The sequence below is a fragment of the Gymnoscopelus braueri genome (assembly GCF_963280865.1).
Source record: "Gymnoscopelus braueri genome assembly, chromosome: 16".
In the NCBI taxonomy this organism is placed as follows: Eukaryota; Metazoa; Chordata; class Actinopteri; order Myctophiformes; family Myctophidae; genus Gymnoscopelus; species Gymnoscopelus braueri.
The window spans coordinates 18,773,860-18,799,777 of NC_137616.1; the positions used below are offsets into that span (position 1 = coordinate 18,773,860).

The 25,918-nt window shown below is 41.0% G+C and overlaps 1 protein-coding gene across 1 annotated transcript; it reads right to left on the reverse strand.

Moving 5' to 3' along the window:
- Nucleotides 1-45: 45 nt before the first annotated feature.
- Nucleotides 46-25,859, reverse strand: LOC308102855 (24-hydroxycholesterol 7-alpha-hydroxylase-like; the record flags this gene model as incomplete). The annotated part of the gene is made up of 10 exons (XM_080452709.1): nucleotides 46-57; nucleotides 9,983-10,070; nucleotides 11,840-11,981; nucleotides 12,729-12,819; nucleotides 13,066-13,161; nucleotides 14,190-14,286; nucleotides 14,827-14,976; nucleotides 16,014-16,188; nucleotides 18,484-18,619; nucleotides 25,683-25,859. 10 exons carry the CDS (start codon nucleotides 25,857-25,859, stop codon nucleotides 46-48), a joined length of 1,164 nt encoding a protein of 387 aa, XP_080308835.1.
- Between the last annotated feature and the right edge of the window lie 59 nt (nucleotides 25,860-25,918).

Sequence of the window (25,918 nt, forward strand, 5' to 3'; positions counted from 1 at the left end):
TCTGTGAGGATCTGAAGCTACTTGATGCCATGGAGTTATAATATATCAGATGCGCACCTGTCAGAAGAAACAGAGGCGTTTTGCCTATTGACAGGGAGATCAGCCAATCAGTGTGAGAGACCGTGTGGACTAGCTCCAATCGGAACCTCTCCCTCCGCTGTATAGCTCCGATATGAGGTTCCACTGCGTCGGGTGGTGGCAGATTGCGACACCGGCAAATATTGGCCAATATGGTTGATTTTTACCTTTTCCCGCACATCGTATCCAAAAATAAAGTTCGTCCTTCCTGCTCTCAGATGTTTTACATTTTAGCGGTCAAGCACATCTAAGCAACGTATTTGAAACAAGCGTTTAAATCGCTCTTTTAGTCAGCCTGTGCCATGTTTTCCCAATGCAACCATAACGGGAGAAGTACTGCGCATGCGGACGGGGGGTTGACTGGCCACAAGCTGACTAAAAAGGCGATTTAAACGCTTGTTTCAACCCGTCGCTTAGATTTTCTTGACCGCTAAAATATAAAACATTTGAGAGCAGGGGCGGGCGACCTTTACTTTTTGGATACAATGTGCGGAAAAATGTAAGAATCAACAATATTGGCCAATATTCGCCCGTGTCGCACTCTGCGGGCACCCGACGCTGTGTGACCTCATCTCGGAGCAATACAGCGGAGTGAGATTGATTGATTGATGTACTTTTATTTAGTAAGACATGCGAATCACAGTACATGGAAGTACAAATTCACAATACAAGGTCTACTAAACTGGAAGACTCAGTTAAGCACACTGTAGCTTTTTTAAGATGAGAGAGAAACCCATGCACACAAATCATGATGACATATAGGAGACAGACAGATATACACACTAGCCTACTATACAGAATGTCATACAATCAGCTTTCAGGTTACTGGTATGAAGAGAGAAAAATATATATACAAAAGAAGAAAATGAAAGAGGGGGGGGGGGGTAGGGGGGTAGGTTAAGACTTAGACAGGGGCCATTTTCGAATTGCAGCCTCCTGAAGGTGTATCTTTAGGGCAGTTTTGAAAGTGAGTAGGGGTTTACACTCCTTTACTCCTTTTGGTAGGGCATTCCACATTTTTGATGAATAGCATGAGAACGAGTTCATTCCCTTAGTTGAGCCAAATCTGAGTTGAACATGATTTGTGGAGCTGCCTCTGGTGTTATGATCATGGACTTCATTAACATTTTGGAAGTATTTTGACAAATACAGGGGGATCCCAATGTTGTGGTGTATCTTGAAGACCAGGCCATAGCAAGTTGCTGTACTCTGTTCTCAACCCTAAGCCATCCAATCCTAGCAAAATGAGCAGGGGTTAGATGGGTTTTGTGATTGAGGCCAAGACAAGTTTGTTTTGGGATGTTTGGAGCCTTGTTTTTAAGGCCTTGGAGGTGTTGTGATACCATGAAGTGCATGCATAATCATAATGACCTTGAATGAGGGCCCCTGCAAGAATCTTCAGAGTATTCTTACTGACTAGACGATCAATCCTCCACAAATAGCGTGTTGTTTGGTTGACATTTTTTATCACTTTTTCAGCGTTTTTGTTACCAGAGAGGTTTGCCTCCAAGATGGAGCCTAGGTAGGTAATTTCATCCTTTCTTTTGATGACATCATCACCCACTTTGATCGTGAAACTCTCTGCCTTGCTAAGGTTAGGACTGGACCCGAAGAGGATGGATTCAGTTTTACCCAGGTGTAATGAAAGTTTGTTGTCAGAGAGCCAGATGCAGATCTTGTTGAGGTTGAGGTGAGAGTTCTCTCAACCTGCAGCCTGTCCCTGTCCGAGACTAGCAGGGCCGAGTCATCTGCGAACAGGAACAGTTTGCAGTTGCAGGCTGAAGACATATCATTCACATATATCAGGAACAGTAAAGGTCCTAGTATACTTCCTTGAGGAACACCACAAGTCACAGGGAGGGGGGGACTGGGTGCCGTTTACTTCCACCACTTGCTCCCTCCCTTCCAGGTAGGATCTCATCCAGTTCACTGACGTATCATCAAAACCTATTGCTTTGAGCTTATTGATCATAATTGGGTGATTAACAGTGTCAAAGGCCTTCTGGAGGTCCAGCATGACCATGCCGCAATATTTGCCCTTGTCGACATCTTGTTTGATAGAGTCGTTCAAATAGAGAAGGCATGTGTCAGTGGAGCGGTTTGTTCTGAAACCAGATTGGAATTTGTAGATTCGATTTTTCTCGGCAAGATACTTATCGACCTGTTCATAGACTATTTTTTCCATGACTTTCGAGATGGAGCTAAGAATAGAAATAGGGCGGTAGTTGCCAGGGTCTAATTTGTTTCCTTTTTTGTACAGAGGGGTCACCCTTGCTTTTTTGAAATCGTTAGGGATCCGTCCCTGTATGATGGAGAGGTTTATTATGTGGGTAATGATTGGAGCAATCAGTCTTTTAGAAATTTGGCGGGGATATTGTCGAGGCCTGTGGCTCTGTGTTGATGAAGAGCACTCAATTTTTTAAACACCTCTTCTGTTTTCACAGGGGAGAGTTTAAAATCATCTTTGCGTACACCCTGTTTTTCGTAAAATGAGTCAACATACTCTTCACCATAGCACCCAGAGTGAGGGGGTAGTTTTTCAACCAAACCTGAGGTTATGGTCGTGAAGAATATGTGGAGGATTTTACTCACTTCATGTTTGGATGTGGTGAGAGTGTCATTCACCTTGAGGCTTATGTTTGTAAACCTGGTTTTCAATTTCTTGCTGCAGCCTAGTAGGTTGTTGAATAGCTTCCAAAGCTCTCGTGGTTTGCTTTGATTTTCCTCAATTTTGTCATCGAGGAAGCTTTTTTCTGCTAATAGGAGCATGCCATTAACCTTGTTTCTTAGAGAGGTTCCAAACGTGGCTTTGAGAGATCATGTGGGCCAATCAATTGAATGAAAGGGAGGTGCGAATCATTCGTAAACACACTGTACTCTATGGATGATGGGACGTGTAGTTTTTGTGCCCGGTCTTCCAGGTTGACCCGGGGCATTACAGCAGTCTCTTAGAACTACACTTCAGTGGATTATGTATCTACTAAAGGTCTGTGGAGTACAGTAAACACAAGAGCTGCTGCTGCACGCTATGGATTTGAACACATCGCTGTTGTCTTCGTTTGCGTGGCCACGTGTGGCTTTTCAGAAGCGTTGTTTGAAAATAATAACTTCACTCTTGAAGACTAGGACAATAAATGGGTCAAGAGCAGGATGATGACGGGTCGGCTGTGAGGCTCTCACAGTGGCCGCAGCTCTCTAAATTCGTCCACAACCCATATAGTAAACAGATCCCGTCATGCGCCAAAGAAGTGTACATAGTTAATATCACAAGGTAAAACACACACCTGAGGTCATAGGTGCCGATGCTGTGGGTGCTCCTTCTCATAAACATACGCCTGAGGTGGTGCTCAGGGGTGCACTGTGCACTTCGCGTGACACCACGGCATTCCGCCAGTTTTGTGAACAAACATATGTTGCTACCAGTGGTGTAAAGTAACTAAGTACATTTACTCAAGTACTGTACTTAAATACACTTTTGAGGAATTTTTACTTTACTGGAGTATTTCCAATTTGCAGTACTTTTACTTCTACTCAGGGGCAAATGTTGTACTTTTACTCTACTACAATTTTTTGAAAACTTTAGTTACTAGTTACTTTGTAGATTTTGATTATTATTAGAAAACATACAGTAACCACTTCAACCCTATATACTGTACATTTCGGCCATTTGAAAATAGCCGATCTACAAGCTCGATCTACAAGCTCACAATGCGCTTCGTGACGCATTGTGAGCTTGTAGATCGGCATTCCTGTACAGTAGGCTACCCTTTGATTGTTTGTTATTCTGAAGGAAATGTGTTCAAAGCAACAGATTATTGAGAAACCATTATGCACGCTGCATGCGCTCAATGCATAATTCATGTATTTGTGCAAGATGACCCAGCTGTAAAATGTGTATATTACTAATTATGTTCAATCCAAAATATCATGCTGTAAGTGTTAGGCTGCATTTACACACCTGCTTGTCATTAATGCTTAAAAATATCTATGACCATTATTTTTATCAGATGTCCGATACATTTTAATCATGCCGGACATTGGGGCCGGCCACCAAAAATCCTAGCGCGACCTCTGATATATATATATATATATATATATATATATACATATATATGTTACAGGGTGAATGGAGAACCAGGTAGATTGAAGAAGGCGCGTTCGTTTTTACCACCCACCCAGCAATTCTGTAGAAGCAACACTAGAGGGAGCCACAAGCCAGGCTTGTGCACAAACATATGGCTGCGACCACACACACACAGTCACACACACACACACACACACACACACACACACACACACACACACACACACACACACAAGCGCACACACACGCGCTCATGCTTTTTTTGGTTTATTGAAAGCAGGACTGTTAAGATACTTTTATTGTGTTCTGGCTTTTGTTTTACTTTCTCCCTGACACACACACACACACACACACACACACACACACACACACACACACACACACACACACACACACACACAGTGATCCATGAAAAGAACTATTCTGTCCCTATCGGTTTACAACTCAAACGGCGCTGAGTCGACAAGTGGAGCATCGGCCGGTCAGCGCGGGCACTCGCGCCTGGAGGCGCGAGGGCGCGCTTCCTCGGCCTCAAGCTCCACTTGTCGGCGCGCCTCCGTCGTGGACAAGCGTGTGCGTGTGCACGCGTGTTCAGCGTTCCCCTAGCGTAGCTTCCTGGTTGCTATGTGGGGGGGAACAACAAAAGACTGGTCCGCGTCGGCACATCAAAGCCCCGCCTCTCCGCGTTCTCCTTCTCCTCCTCCTCGGAGGAGGACGGTTTATTCGAAATAAACCGTCCTCCTTCTCAGAAGGAGGACGGTTTATTTCGCGAGGAGGAGCTCCTCCTCGCCTCACGTAATAAACCCCCGCCTCGCAGTGCCGCGTCCTCCTTCTCCTCCTCCTCCTCGCGAGCCTCGCTAATAAACCCTATCTCGAAAAGCCCCGCCTCGCCCCGAAGCCCCGTGCCTAAAAACGAGCGCTCTGTCTTCAATCTACCTGGTTCTCCATTCACCCTGTGACATATATATATATACATACATACATACATACATACATACATACATACATACATACATACATACATACATACATACATACATACATACATACATACATACATACATACATACATACATACATACATACATACATACATACATACATACATACATACATACATACATACATACATACATACATACATACATACTGTGTACCGATTTGCGTGATTTTTTTTGGACAGAATCTGAAGGAGCATTTTTTTTTTTACAAAACTCAGCCTCCTGGTGGCGCTCTAAAAGGCATACAGTATGTGAAAAATGCAGGGCAAAGGTGTTTCCTTGGCCTAAGGTGTTGTGAGATTGTAGACATGCCATTTGCTGAATGTTCGTCCCAGAATAGGCATGCTAGGGTTCATGTGGTTAAATAAGTGAATGAAAGAGATTGAATAATGTTTTTTTTCCCTCTGTATGACACAAAAAAAGTTTGAGATTTTTTTAATTCTTTGGAACTATGGTTGGTGTCATTGAAGGCTGATAACTGGGACTAAGCTACTACTTGGGAAGGGCTATGTTGAAATATTATCTAGATATATAGACCCTTTCAAAATACCAAGCTAGAGTTTGCCACCTTGAGTGTCCCTGATTAGTGAAAATTCTGGCCTGGGCCCATGGACTAATACCATCATGTCAACAAAATGTTTCCCTCAATACAACAGTCACAAAAATCCTAAAATAATGCTATACTATGGTATTATGAAAACATGGCATCTGTCTACCTAACATGCTATCTAAATTACATTTTAGCCTTTGCATAATCCTGCAAGGTCTTCAAGGCTAGGGCAAGTGCTACAGGCTTTTTAGACAAGTATACGTACAACCCATATAGTAAACAGATCCCGTCATGCCCCAGAGAAGTGTACATAGTTAATATCACAAGGTACAACACACACTTGAGGTCATAGGCGCCGATGCTGTGGGTGCTCCTTGTCATAAACACACACCTGAGATGGTGCTCAGGGGTGCACTGGGCGCTTCGCGTGACACCACGGCGTTCCATTTGAATCATGCCGGACATTGGGGCCGGCCACCATAAATCCTAGCGCGACCTCTGATTATCTGATATATATATATATATATATATATATATATATATATATATATATATATATATATATATATATATATATATATATATACACACATATACATACGACATACATACTGTGTACCGATTTGCGTGATTTTTGGACAGAATCTGAAGGAGTGTAAGAGCAAAAAAATTGTGAAAAATGCAGGGCAAAGGTGTTTCCTTGACCTGAGGTGTTGTGAGATTGTAGACATGCCATTTGCTGAATGTTCGCCCCAGAATAGGCATGCTAGGGTTCATGTGGTTAAATAAGTGAATGAAAGAGATTGAATAATGTTTTTTTTTCCCTCTGTATGACATGTTCTATTCAAAAAAAGTTAGAGATTTTTTTCATTCTTTGGAACTATGGTTGGTGTCAAGGGCTTTCAATTTGAAATATCATCTAGATTCTAGATATATAGACCTTTTCAAAATACCAAACTAGAGTTTGCCACCTTGAGTGTCCCTGATTAGTGAAAATTCTGGCCTGGGCCCATGGACTACTAGGCAGCATTTTACCTGGTGCCCCCCCCCCCATAGCCTATTATTTAATAATAAATAAGGCTATTTCACAAACACAAATAACTAGGACACCGTGTAAATTACAAAAGCCAAATTACAATTTACAATTTTGGCATTTAGCAGACGTGATTTACAGTAAGCAAGATAAACTCAGTAATCTAGGATCATAGATAAACCAATAACCATCATCAGTCTAAACATTATAATAATATCAACAAAAAAAAAATGTATGTACATTGAAACTATACACACACTTAGGATGCCAGGTCAACACAATGACCTGGCATCTGTCTAAATAAAATGCTATCTAAATTACATTTTAACGTTTGCATAAGACTGCATGGTCGTCAAGGCTAGAACATTTAAAACAAAACTATTATATATTATTATTAATGAATTTGTATTGGGTGTTATCTGAGTAGATAGAAAGGTGTTTTATTATCTCCTGGAATAGAGAGAGAGAGAGAGAGAGAGAGAGAGAGAGAGGACCTCTGAAAGTCTTATTAAAGAAATGTAACTTAACGTGCTGTACGGCACGTCATTGCCATTCACGTGGCTGTTGCATGTGCATTTTGCACGCATATTCGCGTCATGTACTTTCTTTTTTTTATAATGATTTATTTATTGACAATGCACAATGTACACATATCATTATCACATTTCTTTTTTCTTTTTTTGTAAACAAGACATAATTAAAAAAACAAAGAATAAAGGAAAAGACACAATACACAAAAACACAACAGAAAGAAGACAAAAATACAAAAACAGTCCTCCCATACCCTCCCCCCACCCCTTTCCCAGAATGGTACACTACTCAACCCTCAACAGTCTCTTATTTTCCTTTTTTCACAACACCTTTCAGACAATATCAAATATAATAAAACAAAAATTAAATTAAAAACCAGAGGAGATAGAAAAATCAACTATTAGGAGATAATGATGGAAGAACGTCAAAGAAATTACCCCAGATTTTCTGATATATTGCAGGTTTTCTTCTTACATTATACAATATCTTTTTTGGTGTGCAATAAGATGAAAGTTCATTTAACCAATGTCTCTGTGAAGGCGAATTTTCAGAGCGCCATGTACTTTCTGTACCATGAAATTATAAACTGGTTTCTGCACATACCTAGGGATATATGCAGCACTCCTTAAATTATCTGGAATGTACCCTTCTAACAATACAGGTCGAGTTATTTGCATATTGAAATGGTTTTGAAATGTCAAACATGTCAAGCCTCTGACGTTTTTACATGTAGTTCAATAAGTTCATCATGCAACACGTGTGTGTTCTGCCCTCAAATTCATCTTATGGAGGCCATCACCCCTGCCCGCACACACGCGTTAAAGTCTATTTAAGTTAAAGAGGTGGTGCCATGGTTTTGCACTTTTTCTGTTTTTCATGTGTCTATGAAGTTGATAGAACTTTATTAAGCCCCCTGGTGGTGTTTTTATGGTGTTTTATGTCTTCTCTGACTACTTTGAGTTTCTTCCTGGAGGCTGAAACCTTGAGGGTCAAACGTGCCAATAGAAAAACAGCGCTTTGGTGACATAGTAAAAACATGCCCTCCCACTCATTATCATAACACAGCAGGTGTGGGCATGAGGAGGAGGAGGGACTAGGACAGGTGGGTGGTGCTAAGGTGGTGGAGGAGGTGCTAAGGTGAGAACCAGGTATACTTAATAAACTGGAGGCGTGTCCACATAAAAACATAATTTTAACACTTTTTTGAAAAAAATCTTCCGCCTAGTATAACCATAATACCTGATGATTAGGTTTTGGGGGGGGGGGGAATCACTGAAAATCACGGCACCCCATCTTTAATGTAAATATATATTAAGTTCTAAATAAAAACGGGTTTCACTCCCACTTTATGTTGCATCTCTTTTTCCCCGTAACAATATAATATCTATTCCAAGTTTTATTAGCCTTTGGTCGTGAGGTTAAACTGTAAGCAAAATTCGTATTCTCTTCATTACACATGAGTCGGCATTGTGAGCTTGTAGATCTGCTATTTTCAATTGATTTTTATACATTTGAAAACTAGTAATGGGACATTCTGCATAATGAGAACTTTTGGTACTTTAAGTACATTTTTATGTCAATACCTTTATACTTTTACTCAAGTAAATTTTAAATTCCGGACTTTTTCTTGTAACAGAGTATTTCCACATTGCAGTATTGATACTTTTACTTAAGTAAAACATTTGAGTACTTTTTCCACCACTGCTAAACAGAACTATAGATTATTAGAATGCAACATTTTTGATGCAACATTTGCATCCTTGTTGCCTTGGTGAATAAGGAACCAGAGCTGTGGTGGTGTTGTAGTTGCAGAGCCTACATGAGGCAGCGTGGTGGTTTTATCTGTGACAATATTGCACAGTGCAGGGCCCTTCTGGTTGCTGTGTCCCAACAAGGTGGAGAGAGCTCTGACAATGCAGGGAAAAGAAAATTGAGAAAGAGTCATCAAAAGAAAGGACGAGAAAAATGTAAAGGACATGTTGTATGTTGGCAAGTAGTTCATAGTTCATCTCTATAGTTCAACACTATAGAGATGTGAGGTTACACTGTGGGATTGTATATTAATTCAGATTTATATGCTATGTTTCGTCCATATACGTGATGGGGTTTATACGTTTATGAGCCTTTAATACTACTTAAGCCCTATTTTAATTATTTTCACAAATAGTGAAAATAGTGGATCTACACTACAGTAAAAGTTGCAATGCAAGCTTGTATTTATGCTATTTTCCCAAAATGCTGACAAACATAATTGCAGACATTATGTAGAATTGTACATTCTTGCACATATCATATACATTAAATGTGCACATAGGAAATATGCAATACATAAGGTACACATGCTATATTTCTTTCCAATTTGTTGCTAAATATGTTCCCTCACAGCTTAATACTTGGAGAGAACACAAGGTCACCTTGAACAAGAACCAAATTGTGGTATGATCTCAGCTTTAAGAGGATTTACTGTGTATATGCAATTAAGAAATCTACCAAGAGATACAAAAATATGTGTGAAATTGCAATGCTTCATTGACTGGGGTCACCCAGGGCTATGTCTTTGGTCCACTCTTTTTCCCCCTCTTCTCCAAGTCTCTTTGCCGAAAATAGCCAATTTACAAGCTCACAACAAGTCACAACGCGCTTGTAGATCGTCTATTTTCACTGCATGTTCGCCTATTGTGACATGTACAGAATAGGTTACTCACAGGTTTGGGCAGTGGGGTCAGGAGGCTGAAGTCATACTTGAAGAGGATCATGGACACAAACATGTGAAGCTCCACTATGGCGTACCACCTGTAACCATGACAACAAGAGCAAGAGGCATTATGACCCCCTTCGTGTTTGGCATTAACTTGGTGATCAGGTACATAATTTAGTTAAATCCTGAGTGCTGCAATGCATAACTTTCATGTCCAGCCCACGATTCGAACCCGGCCCCCCGCGTGGGCACCAAAATGTCTACTGTTTGAGCAAAGAATAAATTGCATTTTGACTTTGATGCAACTCTTTTCAACAAGTAGTTGTCCTACTTGACCACACATACATGTTTCAATAGAAGAGCAGGTAGATCTACAAACACTGCAGTTGAGTTAGTTATATTGTATTAACATACTCTACCATACAGCTTGGCCAAAATAACCTTTTATTCACTCCAAAAAGTTATGGATTCCATCTTTACAAAATGGATGAATTAACACTGAGGATTTTACTGTGTATAGTTAAAACACATTGGCACCTATTTTTGGCACTGCTATACCCACACCCGTTGCCCATTACCCGTGAATTTCTGCCCATTACCCATGAAATACGAATAAGGGAGCTGGCACTGTCCCTAAACACTATTTTGCGGCCGCTATACCCGCTATTCATTATGCCAACGGCCAAGGTGCGCAGCGGCACAACATTTGAGATCTCTCTCTCTCTCACCTAATTCTCAACAAATCTCTGTGATTCTAATTTTCCTATAATCAGCAGAAGTGAGAGTGTCAATTCCTTGTGTCAATTGTGTTTATATAAGATGATAGTCTATTCAAAGAAGACAATTTGTGCGGTGCGCAATGCAATGCTCTCCAAATTACGCAGGTCAGTTTTATTCATCGATTACGCAGGAAATAATGAACTGATTACAAAATATAAAATTCTCTCTAATCAGTAACATGTAGGTGATACTATGTCTATCAAATGTGGTTTTATTGAAATGTAATCAAAGGCTAGAGCTCAGAAAGCAAACGTTGGGTGTATAATGTCAATCTTAAATCCCCACAGAGCGGCTGCAGCAAGAGGAGCTGTGTTGCCAGAATTTGCGAGAGGAATAAGCAACCAGGTCTATGAAAACAAGCCCCAAAAGAAGCGACTATATAATAGGCCACATGAGCACTTCAAACCTATATATGTCGGCCATTAAACAATGTGCATATTTATATATGTTGGCTATTTGAAGATAGCCGATCTACAAGCTCAAAACAGCAACTACCATTATTTACAAGCAACTTTACAGAAAAACTAGCCCAATGTGGCTTGTAATAAGCAGACCTGGCAACACTGCAGACAGGGAGAAAGGAGAGCATAAGATTGCATTGGGGATAATGACTTGCGCAGTCTTTTCTTAAAGGTAATGGCATCTGGCACGGTGAAAGTGTTTTGAGGGTAAGGCAGGTGTCCCAAAATAGCAACTTTTGCGGGGAACGCCCCTTGCGCAGTCCTAAATGCCAAATTAGTGGGTTTAGCCAGTTCGATTATGCTAAATCCCAGTTCGCCCATAGTAATACCTGCTGATGACCCCTATGGATTTGTCTTAGGGAGGGTGTAGACAACCATGAGTCACCTCCCATACAAGTGGTGATGATGCATGACATTGATTCATATATAAACATGATCTGTTGGGCATATCTTTTCATGTCCATGGGTAATGAAGGACAGCAGGGGTGTATGAATGAGACTAATGTATTCCAACAGAGAGCAGCACACAGAGACAGACTGACTGAAAACATTTTTCTGCAGGTCACACTACGTATATAGCGTAACACGGTAGAACACACCACTGGTTGTTGTTCTAAACAGACACACAGACCTGTAGTTTGAGAGGTCGGATGACTCTTCGTGTGATGGCTCCAGGGGCCCGCAGGCGGATTGCTTCCATGATACACCCCCTCACATAAGGCATCTGCTGCAGATCCTCCAGTGTGATCTGTGTCCTGTGTGGATCTGACACACACACACGCACACGCGCGCATACGCACAAACACACGCACACGCACACGCACACGCACACACACACACACACACACACACACACACACACACACACACACACACACACACACACACACACACACACACACACACACACACTATTAGAGTCATGCAAGTAAAGTCATACAGAAAACAAATGAAATAATCTTTAACATATCCAAAATATACAAAGTCATCCATAAAACATGTAAACAAATCATCTTTCCATCTAAACCTGATGCATAACATGTAGAAAGCATTTCATAAAGAGTATATGTGTGTGAAAATGCAATTTTATGCTGGACCCCCATGAAATTTTTTTTTTTTTCTAAATCAGTTTGCTAAGAAACGCAGTGGAACTGTTCACTCCAGAAGACTTGCTGTCAAATACTGCCACCTGCTGGTAGCAGGTAATATTGGTTACTGACCTGACAAAAGCCAATACCTGCTTAGCCCCGATCACAGGCAATTGCAAATAGTTATTTACCAGCTTTTATTTTTAATACCGTCTATTTAATCAGTTACTCCATATAATGATCCCAAAAATGAATGACATGGAAGTGAATCCTAAATGAACAAAAATGTTTTAGTCCATTTGTACTGTTTGTACTGTATTGTTGTTCAGAAAAATGTTTTTATAACACCACAATGCCTTTGGAAGAGTGTATGAATGTTCTGTAGGGGAAACCGATATCTAACTTTGTTTCGAGTCTAGCCCACCTTTGTCTTTGAGCGTGGCAGTGATTTCTGTCATTGCTTTCTGATAAGTCTCAGGTTTGTCCAGCATGAACGCTATGGCCCAGAATGTTATCTACACAAAGAAAAAACAATGCGGTTGTGAAGTACCACAAGGCCTTCATGGTTCACATAAACACGAAGAGAAGAGAAGAGAAGAGAAGAGAAGAGAAGAGAAGAGAAGAGAAGAGAAGAGAAGAGAAGAGAAGAGAAGAGAAGAGAAGAGAAGAGAAGAGAAGAGAAGAGAAGAGAAGAGAAGAGAAGAGAAGAGAAGAGAAGAGAAGAGAAGAGAAGAGAGGAGTATTACTGAATATTGACTTACAGGGATAGCATTGGCTAGAGAGGCCCATAACATCAGTAATCCATAGTTGGGCAGAAACCTATCCGTTATTGTGGAGACCAGGTGCTGGAGCAATGTCTACATACAGAGATCAAATCATTACCATGTCATACATAGGCTATAACATCTCACAAAGTGCTGCTTTGTAGAGTATCATGCAAGCCATGTAAGCTTTCATACAGCAGTAAGTTACGTTAATTTCGGTTAGGGTAAGTAAGGAAAAAACAAGACAGGGTCTAATAACGGCGTGGCTTCGTTGTGAATCTCTAATGTTAGGTTGATGAGGTCATCTTGATGATGTCATATTGCGGCACCGAGTGCCGCACTATGAGCTTGTAGATCTGCTATTTTTGAAAAATCTTGAAGATTCGTGCAAATCTTTGAATAGATTTCTTTTAAAGCGAACATTTTAACACAAATCTTTGCTATTGGGAGTCCCTGGCACAACATATTTTCAGATGGGGGTCCGCGGCCAAATATATATCAATTTGGGGGTCCCTGCCTGGCATGAAAAAGTTTGAGAAGCACTCTACTAAATAGCCTCATGGACAAAAATCGCAGAGCCTAAAGGGATAGTGGTTCTGCGATTTTGAATTCACAAAAGTAATAGTTGTCATTGACGGATTGGAATATTTGAGGGTTGAGTTCCCTGGCCCACAGAAATGTGGTGCTGATCGGCATCGTACAGTAGATTCCAAGATTAGGCATAGATTCACAAACACACCCATACACACTCATACACACAGGGGCAAAGACATAATCTCCGGCCTGGCGGAGATAATGAAAACCGTTACTGGGTATTGACATTGAAACATTAGGGAGAATAACATCAGAACTTGTTGGTTTAATGATTTGTTGCAGTAACAAATGTTTGGAAAACTGCCACAATAATTTTTACTTTACAATAGATGGCCCTGGTGTCTGGAGCGGACCTGGAAAATATAGTGTGTTCCTCTGCATACGTTACGCCTTCCCGGTGAAACTCCTCACTGTCAGGTGAAGGAGGATTTGGAGGATTTGGGAATTGGCATAACGATTAAACTGGGATAAAATAAAATAAAATAAATCAATAGGAAGCAAATAGATGGTCCTGAAGTAAGGCTTACCTTGCCACCATTCTCAGGGTAGCTATCCTCCTCCTCTGCCTTGTTTACCATGTTTCCCAGCAGGGACAGCAACCATCGTTTGGAACTGGCCCACTCCCTACACAAAGAAAAACAGAACATACTTTTCAGTGCAACTACTGAAACAAGAACAAAAGAACTGGCAAATGGAAAAACGTGATTCTTCCTTTTTTCTGTATTTTGCAGCTAACCTGTTCCATTCGACTCATTCATATAGCTTGCTGTACCTCTCCAGTAAAAGTAATACCCAATCTTTAATTGCTATATCATTAAATAGATCAAAAGTTGTTGTCCCTTCCATGAACCTACAAATTATGAGAAAAAGAACGACTTCTGCATAATGATCAGTATACTGGTTGCACTAATTTATCCATCAATACTGATATTGACCACTGAAAGTTAAATTTACATTGTTCATCATTTGGCCAATAACTAATGCATCCCTACCTATTTGCACACAAAAGATGTTCTTTATTTCTCATATTCTAGCTAACCTTGCGTCAACGGGCTTTCCACACGGAGGAATGCCTGGTTTTCAAACAGTGTCATTCTTTTTAGAGAATGAAAATGATTCAAACTAAAATGCTTGCTTCCCATTAGTCTGGTCAAACCTGCACACCTGAGGAACAGGTCAGGGAGCTGGGAGCCATACTCAAATCCCTCATCATATTTGACAAACGTCTTCTCAAACTGCTGCATGGTGAAGGGTGCACCTGGAGAGTTGTTCTTCCCTAAAAGGTTACTCATCACTGCAGGGTACATCACCGCTCTGGGAGGGGAGGGGAGGAGAGAAGAGAAGAGGAGAGATTAAAAAGGACATGTTACGCATGTGTACATTGACAACAGCGCACAAGTCAATGGCAATGAGTCAAGTGTCATGTCATGCGTGTTGTGTTGTGTGTTACTCATAACGACGTCCTGCATTTATACAGCGTATATTGTAACGTGACAAGTGAGCATTCGAGTTCCTCCAGTTTAGGTGGTTTCAGATCTTAATTAGCGAAGTGTGTCAGTTTGGAGTGAGTCAGACCAAAAAAAACTAGCACACCGACATAAGGCAAGGCAAAGCCAAACTGACACCGGGGTCTGCGGCACGTCTGACAGAGGTGTGGTGGAAATATGGCACTTCTGACAGAGGTTTGGTGAAAACACATGCTTATGGTGGTGGTCATGTGTTACGCATATATGGCACATAATTCTTTCTGTCTCATGAAAACGTAATACACACATACTATATGTGTGTGTGTAACTTCAGGTGATAAACCCACCTTTAAATGATCTGGTTATCAGGCTGATATTTCTGTCGCTGTCAAGAAGTCATGGATGTTTGAATTTCCTTAGTAAAACAATGTTTTCTCCAGCTAGACTTTTCAAATCAATCCATGCTTTCGATTTCCTTAAACTCTATAACATAAGATTGACAAAAATGTTATGGAAATCCAATGACTTTCTAAGAAAAAAAAAAGGGTAATCAGTAATCAGTCGTTGCCAATGGGCTACGACTGACCAGTATGGACTTTAATAAATTGTAAAAAAAAAAGAAGAAAAAAAGACAACAAAGGCACTGTGTGGTTTAAGCGCTACTGAAAACTGAAAATCTGCATTTAGACCAGTGAATAGTCTGCAAATTATCTAAATCATGCTTTGTGTGATTACTTTTGTCTCACTCTGTGGACCTACAGTATATAACCATATTCCTTGGCTCCATTAAATCAACTAGCTGGCTGGGCTCCCTGCCTCATCCTTGATCGGATGCAGTCAATCTATTACTCTCAGTGACAATCCACATAGACATGAGTGTGTTACCTAACCACTTCATTGAGTTCTCCCTGTCCTTTGGGTCCGATCTTTTCAAGCTGGTGGTTGAACTCTTCACAGAGGTGGTCAACCAGCTGGGCCACGTTCCCTGGTGTCAGCCTGCCTTTGATCAGGCTGTTACATGCTGGGTGAAACTTGTAGAAGCTCTCCTTACTGATGGATGCTACAGGGACAAGTGGGATAGATAGATACTATCACTTTCATTTGCCAAGAACATTAACTTGAATTTGACTTGGCCAGGTTGAAACATACAGAACTTAACATAGCAGCACACATACAGTACACAGCAATGAATACAAGTTGACACATGGGACATACAGTACAGTACAACACCTGTCCTAGAGTATGTGTGACATGTAAGGAACAGAACAAGACATGCTATGATTATAGAACAAGTTTTTCACTTGATGTCAGATGAAGACTGGTCAAAGCTACAATTTTGCCTGTTCTTGATTATGGTGTTCTGTTGTACATGCCTGCAGTGCATCAGACCATTGTCTGCATATGTTAGATACTGTGTATGGTGCTTTAAGAAGCCCTCACTCTCAGCTCTCAGGTCAATTGGCCTGCTCTTTCCAGATGGCGGATAGTCACTGCCACTGTATGGTTTCATGTATAAGGCGTAGTATGTCCCTACTTTTTATCGTATTGCCCTGACACAAAGATGCAACATTGACGTGTTACGACACCAGGACCACAAAATAGCTTTAATGCTTGTTTGAGGTGAAAATGCATTTCTTTGTCAAGTTAAGACATTACACAACCAAATAGTATATGGACTGCAAACAAATAATGCTTTGCTATGTTCCTTTTGTCATCTTGCCCTGCCCAACAGTACTACATTCTTGACAGAATAGAATCTTGTTACAAGTCTACCTTCTGACCTAGCTACATCATTCAGGGAGCTTTTAGTTTGAAATGCAGCTCATTCAATCTTGATTTCTCGTGACAACTGACAAGTTCACTTAAAATTCTATTTATTACCGGATTGGAAACAGTTAATGTGATCTAATGGACTCAGTACTTGGCATGGATGAAAAGGATATGTATTTAAACTCTGTTATTATTGTTATTGTTATTATCAAAATGCATTTAATAGCCCATTTGATTAATTTAAACAGAAACACAGTTGCACTGGAAGGTTAAAATGGAGTCAGAATGACACATCTGTAATCTGGAATATGTACTGTCATAGAGGTTTCCAAATCCTTGAAGAATCAATATATTTCTTTCCTCATTCAACCGTCTGATTGGGTTCTGATTGAATTGCACATAATCCCTGGAAAACATAATCCCTGGAATGGTGGCACTATCATTTCACAAGATACCTTGTGAAAGGTTGGACAGTAGTGGCTGGTCCCCAATATAAAGTGTCTCTCTAAAGTAAACAGATATTCTGTCAATAATTAATTACTCCCTGTAAGCGTATAGTTTCTGTATGAATAATATATGTCAGTGTACCTTGTCTATGTGTACAGTCACACTTTCTTGTTCTTTTATATAGGTTGTGTATGTGTGTGTTTTTATCTGGACCATGAGACCGTATTAAGTTGAATTCCTAAATACACACAGAGGAACATTATCATGTCCATTGCAACAAAGTTACGTTCCACGTTGTTTTGCGTTTGTGTCTGGGTTTGCTATGGCCTCCATTATCTGTCTTTCTGTCTGTCTGTCTGTCTGTTTGTCTGTCTCTCCCTCCCTCTATCTTTCTCTGCGGGCACTACGTCACCTCATCTGCTGTCAATCAACCCATTGAGCTGGTCCCTTACCCACCTATTGTGCTTTCCCTTCCCATTCGTCAGCTCCTCTGACTCCACCTCCACCAATCATATCCATCTGCTGTCCTGTAAAAGGCTTTCTTCTACCTCAGCTCATTCTCTCTCATCCATTCTGTTTGTAGCCTTGTACTTTTGTTTGTAGAATCCCAGAGCAAACTTTGTTAAATGTGTAATAATTATCCTACTTTGTTAATGTGTGTATGCCCTGCCTTGGGACAGGTAAAACAGGGGCCTCTAAACATAGTCATCACGTTGTAACTTAACTTCATTCATTTATGTTACAAACTCCTATCCCCCCTAGACCTAAAGGGCAGTGGTGTGTTCTAGGTTTTTTCGGAGGGATACGATAATCATTCCCTGCCCGACATGTGCGCGGTTGTGGTCATACGCTAGTTTTAAATAGCTAAAATGGTTAGTAGAGGGCTACACTTTTTTCAAAACATTCTGCACGTCATATTACGTATACAGCGTAACACGGTAGAACACACTGCTAAAGGGTTTTGTAACGACCCATTAAACCCACTAAACCTAAGCCTCACTATTACAAGCCTAATCATAACCATTACCCTAACCTAAGCAAACCCTAATTCTAACCATAACCCTGAACTAGTCCATTGTGAGTTGAGGCTGTGCATGATTTTCCTCATCTTTGTGAGGAAAGACGTGTGCATGCTCACCTGTGTTATGGACAGGCTCTTGGACTGCCTGTTCAAAGTCCACATCTTTGGACAGGAAAAAGGCCCTGAAGTCCTCGTGCAAGGTCACAAAGGTCAGACGCTTCCCCGCTGCCACCACAGTAAAGACGGGACCATACTGGAACAAACAAGAATCCCCATTTAGGTTCTTGAAATTCAAATGTCACTTATTCACTTTATGATGAAAAGTATAGAGGAAAACACATGATACTGTATATGATTCCAATATATTAAACACTAATTGTACGTGGGTCATGCTGCAACCTCTACAAAATGGTAAAGTTCTGAAGCAGCTTATTGTACAGCTTCAGGGATTGAACAAAACCTTTTAAACCCCAAAACAGCCTTTACAAAAAAATATTTTATGAATGAACAATGGTTTACCTACAACAGAATAATGCACATATACGTTATTATGAAAGTAGTCTCCCATTCATAAATTAATACCCTATTTTATAGTTTGTTGTATGACAGTGTCATGCAAACGTAGCAGAAATAACATCCAACCAACCAAGTTGAAAGTGATTAAGTCTGTCTGTGGGTTTTATAAGTAAGGTTTACACCACATCAATGATGTGTGGATAAGATATAACATACATCTGCAGAGTATCACTCGTATCTATTTAAAAATAGTCTTCAGATTTCGGTGGAAAATGGGGAGTGTGTGAGGGGTGAGGTCTACAGCTTGGGACTCAGGATGGAGATGAGTCTAGGATTGTTGGAGTGAACAGTAAAGGGAACACATAAGGGGGAGACGTGAACATTTAGGGAGGTTGTAGACCAGGCGAACTTCGGCCTTCTGGAACTTAATATTGCATAGCTTGTTGACATTCATTTAATTGGCAAGCCTTTAATTTTGCCTCCACACAAGAACCTAGTCAGGGTAGAGGAACACTAATAATGCAAGTGCTCTGTCAGTGACTCTCTTTCTTGCTTGTTCTCTCTCTCTCTCTCTCTCTCTCTCTCTCTCTCTCTCTCTCTCTCTCTCTCTCTCTCTCTCTCTCTCTCTCTCTCTCTCTCTCTCTCTCTCTCTCTCACTCACAAGATGCGAGAACATTAAAACTTTTGCAAGTAGTGGGCCCAGAGAGCAGGATGTGAAGCAATAGCAGTTTCAATGCTCACAACATGCCACAACGCAATACAGCATGTCACAATAAGTAACAACACAGCAAGTTGTGAGGTTGTCTATTTTCGGTGAAGAGATTGGTGTAGAGGCAACACATTAGGGGACCCTAGGAGACTTGGTCAACTAAAACGTTTTTAATCAATTAAACCCTAGGCTATCTGGTTTAATTGGTTTAAATCGTTTTGCCGCAAAGGACTTTACATTGCATCAAAGTAAATTAAATGTTCTCTTTGTAACTAAAATAGCTGCCTCATTACCATCCTGTTTCTTCCTTTTAAGGTTGTCTACTGGCTGTTTCCGTCAACCTGTTGACTAACAGCCAATAGCATACAGTGTGGTCATCTTAAGTACTGCCCACTTTCATAACTAAAGACTTAATGTGAATCTTCAACGCAAAACAAGCAGCAATGGGGAACTAACAACTCCCAAGTTGATGAAACACCATGATAGGTTTGACATGCTTAGTCAAATTATTTAGACTAGTCCATACCCGGTCGACGCATCCGTGGGGGGATATGCGCACATGATCTGGCAACCCGGGAGGCAGTTTGTCTCATAGCTGGGCAGCCCCGTAACCATGGCGACATTCTTTTACACAAAAGCGCTAATAAACAGCTGAGATTTGGTGAAATAAAAAAACGGGCCTCGCAGTTCCGTGCACATGGTAATGGGCAATGGCTGTGTGCAAATTCAGATCAATTGCTCCAGCCACTGAGGAAAACCGGGCAGACAGTTTTGGAATCACCACCAGTGTGTGTGTGTGTGTGTGTGCGTGTGTGTGTGTGTGTGTGTGTGTGTGTGTGTGTGTGTGTGTGTGTGTGTGTGTGTGTGTGTGTGTGTGTGTGTGTGTGTGTGTGTGTGTGTGTGTGTGTGTGTAAGTGTGTGTAAGTGTGTAAGTGTGTGTAAGTGTGTGTGCGGCTGTGCGTGCATGTGTGTCATCATAATAGGCAAACATTAAGCGAAAATAGGCAAACATTCACTGAAAATAGTCGATCTGCAAGCTCACATTACTACGCGTTGTGAGCTGCTTTTGGGGGTGAGATTTGGTGTAGAGGGAAAAAAGGATGGGGCCAAGACGCCTATGGTAACCCGAGCAGAAAGGTATATAGGGTTGACTGTCCAGGAAATGCGAGTGGTGTGCTGCACTGTGCTTAGTGGGAAGGAGGAGGTGCTTCCCCAGCTCTGCAAGTCATGGAGGATTTTCAACTCAAACAGTCTCTGCATGGGTCCGTCTGCCATGCCTTCGACCGGGTGGTGAAAATCGATGGCTCCCCCCGGTGCTCCCCTAACACAGGACTCACTGACATGGTTTTCCAGATGGCTCATCACAACCCCAAGATGGGAGTAATAGAACAGTGACTGACTGGTGTTCCCCCATCGTACTGCTGTGCAAGTCCGATGGGTCGATACACATAATATGTGTGTGGACTACCAAAAGGTAAACACGTATCCAAATGTAACTATCCATGCCTAGGCATGACCAACGTTTTCATGACAGAGGATGTGACCACGGACAAATTCCCTTGTCTCTGGAGTCCAAGGAAAATATGGCCATCTCCACTGCATATGGTTTGTAGCAAATTGTGACACTTACGTTTGGATTGTTGAGGGCCTCAACGTCTCATGGACCAAGTGCTTCGCCCTCGTCTGTATAATGCTGTTACCTGCTTGGATCTACAGTCTGAGCTGAGGGCAGCATATGCAGCAGGTGGGGGTTTGTGCTCAATTCCCTGAGGCGGGTGGGGCGTGAGTCACAGCCAATCCAAAGAAGTGTGCAGTATCTGGGGTACCACTTGGGCGGTGGGAGAAGACCTCAGCGATTGCGACCTGCCCAAGGCCCAAGACCAAAACAAGCTCTCCGGCTACAGGCAGTTTATGGCCTGCCTTTTCAGAACTGGCCATTTGTTTATGAATCGGCCGTGAGCCGACGGACCTTACTGTTTAACCTGTACATGGACTATAAACTGTTGGCTGTGAGCCTACGAGCATTTCTGTTTAAACTTGTACACTGTACAGTGATCTGTTGTTGAACGTTATCTGCCTCTCCTCTGTTATTTGGACCCTGGGTTTGTGATGGTCCTGTCACAGAGTAACTTACGATAACATTTCCTATAGTAGCTCTCCAACAATGAAGCTTTAAACAACATCTGCATTTACATGGATCACATCAAATATTTTATGTAATTTATTATTTAAAAAGTACAGATGGTACAGAAAAAAATAGGCAACAATACAAAAAAAGTCACATTTGTCTGTGTATTTCACATTTAAAATACCAATTCAATTATTTTACCACATTTATTTCACAAGTAGATTGACACACAACGTTCAAAGTGAGAACGAGGTTACTAGTCCTGCACACGAATGACGTATGGTGCAAATGGTGCATTTTGTTATGGTCTGCTCCTTGATTGTCAGTTGAGTTCTCCTGTGTCTAGTTAGTCTTTGTCTATTACTACCCTGTGTTCTTGCTCTTTGATAGTTTGTCGTTAAGTGTCACTGTGAGTTTATGTGGCTTTAAGCCTGTTTTGCCTAGATCTTTACCTGTATCTTTGTTGCCTGCCCTGTGTTTTGGGCTAGTCTTTTGTTGTTAATGAGCATTAACAACAATGCATTGCATTTGCTGTTAAAATGTATCGTTACACCCTTAATTCACACATTCACACACACATTCACACACCAATGCTCATCGGGAGCAGTTAGGGATTCAGTGTCTTAGTTGGTGTGTGTAATTGGTTACCTTCCATAAAATGTCCTTGGCTATTAGTCAGACAGTGGCTGGAAAACACAGTTGAAAAAAGCTGATCCTTGTGGCCTGAATCAAATATGTGGGTCAAAGTCACACCTCTTAAAGTGTAAATGTAATTTAAATGGGATATAATAGTCAAGACAAACGTTTAAATAATGTAGCCACACAGATAAATCACTCACCCTATCTCTAGCTTGAGAAATAAAAGTCAATGCAGCTTTCCCAAACTCAAAGCGCCACGAACCAAGGTACTGTATCCTTCTATGCAAGGTGGAGCATTGAGGTTATTCTTGCCCAAAAAAAGAGGAGAAATCACCACGACTATAACGACTTTTTAATTAAATATACTGTAACTACATTTGCTTGAAGATACCACCTACAACAGAGCACATGATATAGTTACGGTATGTACATAACAAAGCAAGAAAAAGGTTGGATACAGAAGCATCACCAACAAACAACAGCATTAAGACAAACTTAATATTATTTATGTCACTGACTTGCATATAATTGGCAAGCCTTTAATTTGACCACTAGGCCTACACAAAGAACCCAGTCAGAGAAGTGGAACACTGACCATGCAAGTGCTCTCTCTCTCTCTCTCTCTCTCTCTCTCTCTCTCTCTCTCTCTCTCTCTCTCTCTCTCTCTCTCTCTCTCACGCATGCACAAAAGACACAAATTAGAATGTTCTGGCCTCTGTGTGTGTGTGTGTGTGTGTGTGTGTGTGTGTGTGTGTGTGTGTGTGTGTGTGTGTGTGTGTGTGTGTGTGTGTGTGTGTGTGTGTGTGTGTGTGTGTGTGTGTGTGTGTGTGTGTGTGTGTGTGTGTGTGTGTGTGTGTGTGTGTGTGTGTGTGCCTGGTCATTTAAGCTGTACTGTTTAATGACATAAAAGAAATCTCATAAAATAAGACATAAAAATAAGTAGTTAAAACAGAAAACATGAGACCCACAAAACAATGGGCAAAAGGAAAAACATTAAATGAAAACAAGTCTCGTTCCTATGACACAATGTTCTAATCTACAGTCTTTCTAGACTTTTCCTGCAACAAGTTAACTGAAAAGACTAGGTCAAAAGTCTTGTTCAGTGTTGTTCTGCACTCTTCAACCCCTGAAATACACGTGCAGACTTTGAGTGTATTACTTTGGGTAAAAGTTCTATTTGATGTACCGTACCCAGGTAAAAAGCCTTGCCTATTAATACAGTATGGTTGTAACACACAGCATTAAAACCCCTGTCTGTCTGTCTCAGATTAAAGGCATTAACAGGCATAAGAACACATGAGTTGAGAACATCAGGCTATATCTATTCCATCCCATCCACCACACAGATGATGACAAGTCAGACTGGTAGAACAGTGGCATCACGCTATGCCCCAGATTGAGTGATGACCTTGAATGAATACGGTATGCCAAGGACCATCCCTTATTAATTACATGTGTGTTTCTTCATCACAACTCTGATAGCATACAAATGGACCCATCATCCCATTCTCCCACTCTCAGAGTTAAATTAACACTCAGGATTTTACAGTTCAGAATAGGCTGCTATATTTCAATCCTCCTATAATTTCAGAAACCTCTGTCTGTTTGTAGTGCGAGGTGTAGTGCGTGGCGACACCAAAACTGTTCTGCCCGGTTCTCCTCAGTGGCTGGAGCAATTGATCTGAATTTGCACACAGCCATTCACCATTACCATGTGCACGGAACAGCGAAGCCCGTTTTTTGATTTCATCAAATTTCAGCTGTTTATTAGCGTTTTTGTGTTCGCTGGCTCCCGGGTTGCCAGATCATGTGCGCATACCCCCCCATGGGTATGGACTAGTTATTATAATTGTTATAAAAATTTAAATTTTTAAGGACACAAGATAAAACTTTAAGGGGCTTCAAGGGGGAATTTGGTTGTTATAACAGCCAGTGACAGAATACTGCACAGAGCCACAACTGAGAAGAAGAATTAGAGCAGAAATTAAGTATGTACCCGTGTCAACAAAAGCTTAAAATCTCATTAAAAAAGTATTGAAATCTTACCTCTTGGGATAAAGATAATGTATTTTAAACAGTTGATGTCAATGCGTACAATGTGCAGTGTTCATCAGTCAATTAAAATGAATACTGCATGTGACCTGAGGTTCTTAGAATACTGGTCGTTGGGTCCAACCTTACGGGTCTGTAACTCTGAGTGTAACCAATGGAACCAATTGGACCCCAGTTTGTACGTTCTCAGAGTTAAATTAAGACTGAGGATTTTACAGGGTTGATTGCGGTCCTAGACATACAAAATTGTATTAAAAGGGGTGTCTGTGGCGTAATGCATATCAAACTGGGGGTCCTTGAAATTCAAAATGCTGAGAACCAATGGCTTAGAACTATATCTCTTCAATGTAACATTTGGATCCATGAACCCCAGTTGTCCTGCAGTACTGGCTTCCAACGGAACTTTAATCACAACTTGTGATAAGCACTGTGGGTTAGATTGTCATTCGCTTATCATTTTGCTACCAGTATCTTTTTTTTTTGTGGTGAATAACGTATTCAGTTGTTGAAGCACCCTGTATGACTATGCAGCACATATCATTGCAGAAGATAAGATTTTAAAAAGAAAATAGTGATTCGTTATAGGGCTTCACTTTCTTCGTCTTGCCTGTCCTGCAATTTTATGAGACTGTCTGAACTGGCCTGTATTTTCAAATATTTTTTTTAATGTATGTCATGTTTAAATAAATGCCTACCTAGCAGCACTATAAAACTCCTCATCGTTTATGGCTGTGCAGTTGTATATTATCTCTATATTTTACTGCTTATATGTCAGTGTCATTCAACTTATCTATAGGGTGATATATCTGGGCTATAGAACGATGATTGAAAGCTATAAACTGCCTTCAAGACGTATGGGGGAAACGTCAAGCACCATAGCTTGATTAATAAAAGCCTGGAGATCGAGGCTATAGCTTGATTAATAAATGATATTAAAGAGGCAATTCGGAGAGGCCTATAAAAGGAGTAACATATATCAATCATATCAATCATAATCATAAATATGAAACGGCAATGAAGTTCTGTCTGCAGTCTGCACCCAAAGTAATGGGCATCAGCCAGACAGTTGATACTTGGTGGCCTCACTGTCACTGGCCTGTGGCCTGAATCAATATGTGGGTCAAAGACGCACCAGTTACACTAGCCCCAATCGGAGAGGTTCCGATTGGAGCTACAGTTACACCAAGTGTGACAACAAAACAATTAATTTGCATGGGGAATAATAATCAACGCACGTTTGAATTATGATTACAGACACATAGAAACACTTACCTTATCTCTAGCTTGAGAAATAAAAGTCAAGGGAGCTTTCCCAAACTCGAAAGCGGCACCGAACCAAGGGATCCATCCCTTTATGCATGGGGGAGCATTAGGGTTATTCTGGCCAAATAAAAGACGAAGAGAAATGGCCACAACTATAAGAGACAGTGTCACAGTTAACAGGTCCATAGTGACAGTAGCTCTGTGAGGATCTGAAGCTACTTGATGCCATGGAGTTATAATATATC